Source organism: Miniopterus schreibersii, assembly GCF_964146895.1.
Source record: "Miniopterus schreibersii genome assembly, chromosome: 4".
Lineage (NCBI taxonomy): Eukaryota > Metazoa > Chordata > Mammalia > Chiroptera > Miniopteridae > Miniopterus > Miniopterus schreibersii.
Window position 1 is genome coordinate 42,164,903 of NC_138105.1, and position 12,211 is coordinate 42,177,113.

Here is a 12,211-nt window from a genome sequence, read left to right on the forward strand (position 1 = left end):
AAGGGAACATTCTGAGCAGAGGTTAAGAATATAGAGAACTGAGGCCCTGGCCGGGTAGCTCAGTTGGTTGGAGCGTTGTCCTGATATGCCAAAGTTGTGGGTTTGATTCCTGGTCAGAGTACATACAAGAATTAACTAATGAGTGCATAAATAAGTGGAACAACTAATCGATGTTTCAATCGATTAGTTGAAACTGGGGCTTAGATCTTCAACATATCTTCTTGAGGGACACAACTCAACTTAAAACAGGAGTGTTGATTTAAAAAAAACCCAACTACATCTTTTATGGAATGTGTTCATATTTTAAGTTGCTCTGGTTTTTGTCTTGCTTAGTAAATGAGGCCTGGTAACCCAAGTGTTTAAGCAATGCCCATTGTTTGTAAAATGCATGACAACCTAAAGGGACAAAAAGTGCTATATACTGTGCATGCCATTTAAAGTTATGCAACATGAAGTATCTATTGGTGCTGGGTGATGATGCTATTGAACCTACTGGGACAGCCCAGGTGGCTCAGGGGGAAACATAAACTTTTAAGTTGAGGGTCTTGTGGTCTCTTTCACTATTCTTATTGCTCTATTATTTTAAAATGTTGAACCCACTAAAGCTCACAAGCCTATGGGCCCAAGAGTGGGGGAAAGCTTGCAATATAGTATGATGCCTGTATTAATAGTATTGATCAGCACAGAAAATCTCCATAGCATGCAGATGGGAAGGAGAGGGAAAGAAATACACATCTAGTTCTTTAGTTATGAGCCGAGATTCCAGCCTCTGAGATACTCAAAAGTGCTAGCCTAGGTCTCAGCCCTCTAGTTGTGGCTATGACTTCTCCCTGGTTTTCTTAAAAGAGTCACATGAGGAAGGGACGCCGCTCTTCATTTCTTCTGCAATGGGGAAAACCGCAGCTACACAGCCATTCACTGTACACTTACCAGATACCTGGCTCTATACTAGTCCTCTGACTCATGCAAGTGGGGACATCAGATTGGCCTGTGCCCTGTGCATGCACTCCTGGGAAATTGTGAACCTAGGTCTAGGAAACAACACTGAGGGATGACCCCAGGTCCTCACCTATCTAGTGAATGGTAGGTACATCCCAAGTCTTGTATTTCAAACAAATGCAAATTAATATTCACTTCAGTTTCAAGTGGACTTGCTGCAAATTCTCAACTGGTGAAGTCCAAATAAATGAATTCGTTATGCTGAGGGAAGTCATCTGGTTATTTGACTCCCCTTACCTTATCAGAAGGAACCTAGCATTTCAGAAGGAAGGGAAGGCTGGGGCTTTGTACTTAAAGGTAATGTCTTTCATGAATCATGCAGAATCCAACTGTTTAGTATTTAGTAGTATCTCTCTCCCTTTCCACTTCCTACACAGCTTGTAAGAAATGAAGTCCCTCACTCTATTACTCTAATTGAATTCCAACTTGGGTAATTACACTATAATTAAATAAATTTCCCCATAGTTTTAATTCACTGACAAATAGTGCTAGTTAAACAGCTACATTTCACTCCCAGAAACACATCCCCACTCCATTTCAGTGATCAGTGGAGTGATTTATATTTGGGAGATGTGTGTATGAAAAATGCACAGTTCATAAAGTATTTTAGGTATCACTCATGATTACATACGCTTTTCTCAGCATGAGATAACATTAATTTCTATGATAATTTTTCATCTAATTTCTCATATGCTTAGTACCAAAAGAAATAAGACAGTTAATTAGCATTTCTTATTTTCTGAACAATTTTTGTTTAGTTAACCAGTAGCTTGTATTTTTTTTATTTCCAAAGCACATTTCATTATCCCTGGGAGGCAGCCTAGGGTAGGTGGTGGTGTTTCCCATTCTACAGATGAAAAAATCAAGGCAGTCTTCCCCAAAGTGGGGAAGCCAGTTACCGTCAGCCTTGGAAACCTGAGGTTCCTCTCGTTCCGGTTCCAAGGCTCTTTCCATCAAACACTGGGTCACTAACAATCACTTTAGTTTTACTAATGAGAAAATAAAGAGCAGCACATTTGTGACCTATGTCACAGGTCACTAACTTGTAATAATTAGTGACTTAGCCAGGAGTTGGAAGCTGAATGACTGGGTCCTGATGCTGGCCTCGGATCATGAGGCAACAGGGATCCTCCGGGGCCACATGTTATTACCTGGCGCAGCTCCACTCCCAGGGCAGTTCAAAATGTGGTGAATGGCACATAAAAGGACTCAAAGTTCTGTTTTACTATAACGGCCTTTCTCCAAGGGTTGTAGATGGCTTTTAATAAAAGATATTAAAGATGACACCAAAATACTCACAAAAAGCAGCAGTAGCAGGGGTGTTATAACGATGCCCTGAAAGAAATAAAAGAGATGATCACTTGTGAGCATGGGAAGCAGCACAGTTTCTTTGCATTTAAAACTCTGATGCATGGAAACGGTATCCTGTTCACTTCTGCTTAATAAAACCTAAACGACAGGGCAGAGGGAGCCCCAATCTAGGCTCTCCCCGTCATAATGCCTCAGCATCTCTATTACAATGATTCGAATCCGGCATCTTTGAAACCACAACCACCGATCTTCCTTAAGCTCGTCTTCCCTTTGTAAAACTTAAGTTGCCTTCCACGTTGCATGTGCATCACTCGGGTGGAAGCTGCCAAGCTTTCTTACTCCAAGGCTTTCAACTCTAACTTGGATGAAGTGCCTCTTCAAGGGAAGACAGGTGGTTTAGTCCCAGTTGGGGTCCTCTCCTGAGCAAAGACGGCGTCAGTCGTGATGAATGAGAGGCCGTGATTCTGTAATGCGGGCTGATCTCCCCTAGGAAATGCGCGGGGATCTCAGAACTCATTTCGCTTGATTAGACTCCATGTCTCCATGGTGGAAGGCAAGTCTTTCATCTAATCCGGCCACACAGGACCACCGCAGTCCCTCGGCCTCCCCTAGGCAGGAAGGAGCGAAAGATTTGTTTTCTGAGATGACAAGGAATAGTTTGAGGCTGCTGTCGACGAGGCAGGATACAAACTTTTAGGCCTCTTACAGATAAATCTTTTAAACCAGGTGTTTGAGTTGGGAGCGAACTGACAGGCTTCTGCGTAGAGCAGGAGATGATTATTCGCCCCTTAGTTCTTCCTTTATCTCTCCACACTTCACTATGATTTATACAAGAAAACTCATTTCGTATTTTTATTAATGAATTCTACTTGGAACTTTAAAATCCCAAAGAATCTGTGTGCGCGTGTGTGAGAAAGACAGAGAACACTCTGCCCAGGATCTATGGATGGTACCACTTCATTACTTCTGGGAAAGATGTCCTTTAGGAAGTCCTTTTGCCACTAGTTACTACATTCTTTTGGATGTGGCCCAAGAGGGACTGGCCTACCTTATATGAACATTGCTATCTTGACTTTCTCAGGAATATACTCATGTGAATATTCACACACAAGCCTATTTTATTGTTAAATAACAGAACAAATGCTTCTTTACTGTGCAAACTTTTGCAATGGACAATAGGGAATACAGCATTTTAATTTGTTATGTTTTTTAACCTATTTTCTAAAACATGTATTATGGCTTATCAACTCCATTGGTGTCTACGAAACAGGTTCTCATCAGCACATTTAGGAAAGCTGCATGTGAAAAGTGTCAAAATAACTTATAAGAGCTATTGCCTTTCGATGACATGGAATATATTCTGACTTTAGTAGGAATTCCAGATTTTACAAGGCCATGTGGAAACAAAAATATCTGGCTGATTCAGTCTATGTGGGAGCCACCTGATTTCAAGTCGACTTGTTTAAACATTTATTGAATGTCCACTTATATGCCAGGCACTGTTTCATTAATTATAAGAATTAATGGAAACTGATCCAGCAGAAAGGGGGTAAGGATATTCCAGGAAGAGGGAAGGGCATCCACAAAACTATAAAATGTTGAGCATGGTGGAAAGAAAAGCATGAAGTAGAGGAATCCCAGACCAGATCACCAAAGGCCTTGCAGGCCAGGAGAGGGAGCTTGGGATCCTGTCAACAAATAGCGAACTACTGAAGAACTTAAAGCAAGGGCATAATGAGTTGGTAAATAATTTAGTATATGGACAATGGATTTGACTTAGTTTATAACTTGACCAGTTTTTCTGTTATCTGTCAACTCGCCTAAATTCAGATAAAAAATAAAATAGAAACTTATATTAATGTGAATTCTGGAATGTCAATGACACTAATAACACTTCTGTGATGCAGGTACGACATCTGTGATGGGATAAGGATTTTCACCCAGTGAGTCTCATCACCACTCTGGGGACATTTGTCTTATATTGGAGGAGTCATACTAGTGTCATATATAGTACATAGGGACCCATGTTCTCCCTGGTTCCCATTGATTTTCCTTTGCAACAGTAGCATAGTATTAGTAATAGTAACAATACCAGTACTATTAATGGTATTTTGCTTCAGCACTTTTATGGACATTTAAAAATTTGACCCTCCCCTCTTGAAGGAGTTAGGTTATAAAATAGCCACATTTTACAGATGAGGAAATGGGGGTTCAGAAAAACCAAGCAACCAGACCAAAGTCATACAGAAAATAAATAGCAAAGGCTGGACTCGAGCCTGCGCTGTCGAACTCCCAATCCAGAAATGACTGCACTACACCACTGGTCCCTGCGCAGCAGATTTCAGCAGCCGGTGCAGGTCTCTAGAGTCCTTCTTGGGCATGCGTGCAGTGATGAGCTGCTATGTGATCTTGGTCTCTAGCTGACCAATTCTTAGAGAGGACCTTATTCTGGAAGGCAGAGCACTATGATCCGCAGGTTTTCCTGCCCGAACAGTTCAAGCATATAGTCACCAACACACAATAGATTATTTGTTTCTAAAATATTAAAAATCTCCTAGTGAATAGGATGCATTTTCTAATTCTGGATTCAAGATTCCTCATTATTTTCTCAAAATTGGCTGTTCAAGTTCATTAACTAAGAATGAATTGTTATATAGTGCTGAAGCCTGCTTTTCAGTTGTATAAGGAAATGAGTTAGCCAGATGCCATTAATCCAGACGAGAGCTCTATAATTAAGTTTTGGTGAGGTCATTAGAATTATTACTAGAATAATAATAGCTAATATTTATGGAGTACTTGTGTCAGATGATGTGCTGAGGACTTTATGTATATTACCTTATATAACTTTCACAACAACCCTATGAGGTAGGTACTATTCTTTCTCCACCTACTAGGAAAGGAAACTGAGACTCAGAGACACTGAGTGAAATAAAAAGAGGCAATGCTGGAAATTCATTTTCTAGCTTCCTGACTCCAGAGCCTGGGATCCTGAATGGTATAAATAAAATCTTTGCAATCTTACCCTGTTTCCTCGGGGTTGTATTTAAGAGTAAACCTGAGAGGAGCTTCAAACTCAGTATGTCTTTTTGATGACATGAAACAAATTGGGTAATAAGCCTTTGTGTGACATGACTGATACATGCTTTTAAAGTCAGGTTTTTCAAATATCAATGATAAAAAGGGTGACCTACAATTTTAAACTGTAACAGCAACAATCATTGGAAGCTGGAAAGTCAAATAAACATGCCATTTTCTCTCAGGCTCTGAAGGCTCAATTCCATTTGCTGCTTCTTCCTCTTTCCCAAGTAAATTCTATACAAATGGCTGAAACCAAGAGGTGGTAGATAAGCACTTCTAGCAAAAGATGTTACCCCCCTCCTTGTGGATTCAAGGTCAAGACACAGTTTTAGCATCCTTGCAACTGGGAGGGTGTGTTAAGCTTTCTGATTGCAACACCTGAAGAAATCAAGTCACAAAGTGATGGGCTTTGATTGTCTCCTAAAAAACCTTCAGAAAATCCATTTACACCTCTGATGTGAATGACTGGGTGAATATATTTCAATGACTTTAGTTGGGAGGGGAAAAAAGTGTCAAATCTGAGAAACTAAGATTTAGTCACATTAAAAAACAAAACCAGCCCCCCAAAGTAACAACTGAAGCAACAATAAAACTGTGAATGCACTTCTCTCAACAGCAGAACTTGTAAAAAAGGCAAAACTGAAGTGAATTATAATTTAAAAAAAAAAAAAAAGAATGTTATCAAAAGGTTTTGCTGCAACAACTATTGATCACACAGATACTAAAAGTGACTTCTTAGGCTTTCATCTCTAGGATATTGAATTTCAAGCCCTGGGAAAGGTGCTTTTAGTTTTTAAATTAAAAGACTCAAGTTTTACAGAATGACAGAATCTATTTTGCAAGGGATCTCAGACCTACCTGGTCCAGTCCTCTGCAGTGTGATACCCCCTGAGTGTCTCTCTCACTTGCTCTGTGGGTGTGATAGCTGCACCTTTGCAAGAGATCCCCTAGGGGAACAGTGTTCTCAAGGCACACACTGCTTGGCTGGAGCTCTCTGACAGGAGGAAGCTCCTTCCTACACTGATTCCAACCCACTTCCATTGCTGCCTTGTCCTCCCCTTGGAGCAACTTAGGGCATGTCTTACACTCTCCTTCCTTGTGATGGCTTTTCTTTTAAAATTTTATTTTTCAATTGCAGTTCACTTTCAATATCATTTTATATTAGTTTCAGGTGTAAAGGACAGTGGCTAGACAATCATATAATTTACAGTGATCCCCCTGATAATTCAAGTACCCACCTAGCACCATACATAGTTATTACATAGTATAACTATCAGTTTGTACCTCTTAATCGCTTCACCTTTTTTACCCAACCCCATCCCCTCCCCCCTTGCCCCCAAGTTAAGTGGGTGGTGCAGATGGGTTCAGATAGATGCCTGTAATGCAACAGTGGGTTGCATTACAGGAAGAGAATATGGAATTTAGGGAACCCAAATCTTTTATAATGGGCAGAAAGTATGCCTGCCCTTTGCTCCAGAGGGAGATGCTATTTCTCTCTCTCAAGGCTGTTCACCATACAAACATCCTTGAAAAAACAGTGGGAAACCATGCTTGCTCACAGATGTACAGAAATGTGACAGACACATGGAGAATTGTCTTCCAACAGAGGAAATAGCCAGCAGACTGGCCCTGTTGCTATTGGTCACCTAAACATTTGAGTTATCAAGCTCATGATCATTCCCTTCAGATATCATCTCTGAGCCAATGTCCTTTCGCAAGGAAATGACCATTAAACAATCATTTTTAAATGACTCAGAAAACATCTCTCCATGATGACACTGATCCTTTAACACTCCTTGGACACTATGGTTCAACTAAGTCAGAGTCTAACCAATTAAACTGACTCCCAACTCAGAATTCTCTCTCCTTCTCTTTAAATGGGGGTATTTGATATACATGTGTCTTTTTGAAATCTAGATCCTTGCTAGAATGAACTGTGGACGTGGACCAGCAGCATGGGCCTCACCTGCAAGCTTGTCAGGATCTGCTGAGTCTCAGGCCCCACCCAGGCCTACTGTATCATCATCTACATTTCCCACAAGATTTCCAGGTAATTTGTAGACTCGTTAAAAATTCATAAAGAACTGATTCAGACTCTAGAGCATGGGTAGGAGACCTATTCAGTATTGGCCCAGATAATTATTCCAGGCTTTGCCGGCCATACAGACTGTGGCAATTACTCAACTCTGCTGTTAGAGCTGGGCAGCAGCCAGAGACAGTGAGTAAACAAACGGTCATGGTCAAACCTGGCTCGAGGGCTGTAGTTCGGACCTGGCTCTAAAGTATTGCATTAGCAATTATATTTAAAAAAGAAATGTTAGTGGAACAAACTTCTATTTTTAATGACTTGGGTTTTCGTGAACGCATGCTGGCTTCTAAGATCACAGTCTTTTCCTTTGTAACTGCTTATAACACAACTTCTCAATGACCTGGTCTTCAATTTTTCTCTAGACTGAAAATAAACGACCAGTTAATAGTTTGTAAAATCTACTATCTTCCTCTTTTTTTTTTGATATTTGCAGTGACACTGCACATGGCCAGCTGCTGTTTCTACTCCTTTTCTTTATGATTTGTCAAAACTAGCCATTCAGCCGTCTCGAGTGTTCGTTTTCCCAGGACCCTGGAGGTAACGTGCCTGGGCCAGCAGAGAGTGCTGATCTTGAGCCTACTCTCCTTTTGCCAATATTTACTACTTCTAACCTGAAGATGGTTCTCTTTGCAGAAGGCGATGGAGAGGGGAAATTAAGGATGCTGAAGAGCAGGCAGAACGTGGGGAATTCAGGCTCCTCATACCCAGGGCTATGTGAGAGAAAAGGGATAAAAGCGCAAGAACGCGAACGAGGAGTACCACGTACGCTACTAATCTGAACGGATGTGACGCGTTAGAGCTGGAAACAGTGTGGAAACTCAGGATTTCTCTTATTACTTGTTAACTAAAAAGTGAACCTTTTCAGACTGTGAACTCACAGACCTGTATTAAAACTATTAACAATGATCTTGGCTTTTTTTCTATCCAGATTAAGAGTGATAAGAACACTTTGAAATTCGATGTCTTCTAAGTTTATAGATTTAACATGCAATAAATAACTTGCCAAAGAAGTCTCTTAAAAATGCTTATATGTAGAGTATATATGAGACCAAAGGAGGCAGCAAAAGGAATTAAGCCAAGGCTTCTTTTTTGGTGATATAAGCTTTTAAGGCTGAGGAAATATTTGCCAGGGTTTATTTTGGCCTGAGGTCTCCACTCTGGGCACAGAACTGCAATCCGACGTGCTGCAGTTTTATTTTCCCTGGTAATACATAGGGCAGGCTATTAAGGATTATTAGTAGCACATCAGGCATTATACACAAGAAGCACAGCTCTCTTAAAAATGTCAAGAGAATGGTTCCATACAATCCAGTGGGCAGCCAAGGTTCCCAGGGCCTGGGTATTACACACAGAAGCTGGGGGTATTTCTTGCTTCAGAATCACTGCTTCACTGATACCCAATACCACCATCCTAACAACTGCCAACACTTATTAAGGTAATTTATGTACTACGAATTGTGCTAAATGGTTTACACGCATTATCTAATTTAAATTTTCAATAAGTAAGTTGATTATCCCAATTTTATAGTTGTGGAAAGAGAGGCTTATCGAGACCTTGGCTAAGCTGCAGGAAGTGCCAGGAGGCAGAACCCCAAAGGAATAAAAGCAAAAGCTGAGAGGTCAAGAGATGGTCCAAAGGGAAGAAAAGTTGTTAGGAAAAGAAAAAGAGCAAAGGACGAAAGTAGGAAACTTAAAAAGATATTCAGGAAATGGATGGCAGGAAATCAATGCAAAATATGTAATGTAAAGTTCAAGCAGGGTCAAAGATCACAACCCAACCTGACAGTGGTGCAGGAATATATGAGAAGGATGCACCAAGGGCCTTGGTCAGGCCGCTAGAGTCTCACTAAATACGTATGACCCACTGGCTAAAAGATGTAACGTGTATCTGCCGTTTTCCCCACGGATGCCTGAAACCGAATGGTACGTGGCACACATTAGGCACTCAATAAACGTTTTGCTGCACAGATGAATGCCTGAGTGTGTGTCCACGAATATTTCCCTCAGGGAGCAACATTTCCATTTGATGAGAAACACACATTTTCTGAAATGCGTTGAAGCTTTGAAGTCTATGATAATGATGAGACCAGCTGACATTTACTGGATGCCTTCTCTGTGTGTGCCAGGGATTGTTCTATGCTCTTCATCCTCTCAACAGACTTGGGAGAAAGGTGCCATTATGATTCCCATTTTACAGAGGAGAAAACTGAGGTGTGCAGGTGGAAGAAGTACACAGAATCCCTAAGCTATAAGTGGCAGAACCGGAGGCAGGCCATGCAGTCTGGCTCCAGCATCCGTGGTCTCTCTGCCATCGCGTGTCCACACAGTGGTTAAAAGTTCTTTTAGAGATGGCAGAAAGTTCTAGCTGAAAGGGATACTAGCGATAATTTGTCATCTCACTTCGCAGACTGCAGAGTTGAGGCTGGAGGGTGTGGTGTCTCACACACACAGCCTGAGTTAGTGGAGACACTAGGACTAGCACAGGTCTCAAACTCCTGCCCGGTTCTTCATTTCTAATACCACGCTGCCTCCCGTAAACCAGCTGAGCAGGGCAAAACTCACATATGAAGGAAGACCTGAAAACTGTTACTCAGCACTGTAATCGTCTGGATAAAGACAAAAAATGACATAGGTGATAAAATTAGAACAGACCACAGAAGGGTTTTATGAAGAAAATCAAATCATGAAACAGGTGCTTCCCCCCCCCCCCAAAAAAAAGGCTCATAAATTGCTAACAAGGCTATGTGAGAACATTTTTGCAAAATTTTGCGAAAGTAAGGCAGATGGAGGAGAGGGAGAGTAGGAAGGTCACTGGGGAGAGAGAAGGGAGGCGATGGAAAGCAATTTGTGGGAGATTTGGGGAAGGCTTAAAGCAGGCCTACAGATGTTAAAATAAACTTCTAGAAAATTGTAAAATGATTTTCTTTTAAATAAGACATTCAAAATAATAGTTTAATCAAAACTAGTGTTCAAACTCCTAACAGATCTTTACGATAAACAACAAACAAAAGAGCCAGACTGTGTCTGCACATGTGAAAGGAGCGGGTTTGGCGCAGCGCATCTGCTCCTTGTGGATGTGTCTAAATGACAGCACGCGCTGCTGAGACCTAGCTGTGACGATCGATACTGAGTGTCAGGATGGACAAAATGAATGGAGACAGCTGCACTCCACTTGCCTTGTCTCATATATCAATGGTCTGATTTACTCTCGTTTTAATAATATTCCTTAGCCAGAGCCATTCCTACAGCTCAGAAGAATGGCCCTGAACTTTGTGAGTCTGTGAAGTTTTAGTCAAGGGGTGGGCATGGATTAACCAAGGGTCCTAATAATAGGTTGGCTCCTCATACGAGCCATTGGTCCACATACCCTCCCCCCACCACCAAGGGGGAGGCAGTAGGAGTCTCATTGCAGGTTAACTTTTGTGAGTCTTCTTTCCTGAGCTCCCACTCCCACCATCAATGTCTACTTTAAACAGGCTTCTCCTTAATAGCATATTTATTTTTATTAGTTACCAGTGGACCTCTCCAGGGCAGCCCTATCCAAAGTCTGACAATTCCTGGGGGCAGAGGGAAGAACACTGAGGAGGTGAGGGAGAGCAGTGTCCTGTCAGCTTATTAGAACTGATAAACTGGCTTCACCATTTTATGATCATGTGATTTATTTGGTATAAAAAGTTCCATAATTAATACAAGTAAATCATTTCTACATAATCAAATTTCGCCTTATGACACAGAAAAATGCAAAGGAGCTAGCTAAAACAATTTTTAGTGCTTAGGCTTTCACTCCAAAATTCCCATGATGAATTTCTAAAAACAGTCCTGACTTATGGTTGTTTAGTTATAGACAGAGAATTCCCCTTAACATTTCAACAAAGACTCATCCCTGCACGATTACTTCAGGGGCCACACTTTTGGGTGTTGTCACTAAGGGGTTTTTAAGAAGAAATAGCCAACGTTTCCACTCAGAAATGGCTGTAGGTATATTCACATCAACTATTTATTTTTAAACATACTCTGCTAAACACGTTAAATATCTTCAGAACTTAAAAGTAACAGAGAGCAAGAAGTGATCATCTGGCAAATCACATCAATGAACTTAACTAGAAGTCTTTAAGAAAACTGAAAATCGATGTCACCATAATTTTTCTAGTTCCCCAGTAGAGGGCAACTTCTACACACTTTGACAGTTAAAGAAAAAAAAAATCTACGCATACCACATCAGTAAGGATAAACCGTATGTTTAAAATAAAACAGTACAATTTATGCCTCTGAATGGGTTTTCACTAACAGGTAGCTATAAAATGCCATGAGATTTTAAATATGTAATTAGGAATTGAGTCTATTTAATAATGAGTAATTACCATTTTGTGATTAATAGAAGTGATTGCAGGAACTTTAAAGTAGCAAACACTGAGGTCATTATGACAGAATTATTAGTGACTGAAATATAGAAGGTAAATTATGAGAGTATTAATCTTTAGTAAACATTTAGATTGAGTTTCATTATGACCAAGTTCCAAATATAGCTAATGTGAATGCATACAGTCTTATTAAAAATAGTCCGAAAAAAGGGGGAGGGGGGACAATAACAAACATCTCAAAGTATAATCAAATCTCTCTGTTATTATAAACTTTGAAATAATACTTATCAGTGTTCATGTTTTAAATGATATTAGATATAAGAATGTAAATGTATGTATGTTTATGTATATATGCAAATAGCATAAAATTCTA

General features: G+C 40.4%; 1 protein-coding gene across 3 annotated transcripts in view; it reads right to left on the bottom strand.

The window, feature by feature from the left end:
- SLC10A7 (solute carrier family 10 member 7) overlaps positions 1-12,211 on the bottom strand; it is a 190,906-nt gene that overhangs the window by 49,802 nt on the left and 128,893 nt on the right. For all 3 annotated transcript variants that reach the window (XM_081136712.1, XM_081136711.1, XM_081136713.1), the window contains one exon: positions 2,299-2,334. In XM_081136712.1, the coding sequence (XP_080992838.1) occupies positions 2,299-2,334 (36 nt within the window). The remainder of the gene's footprint in view (positions 1-2,298; positions 2,335-12,211) is intronic.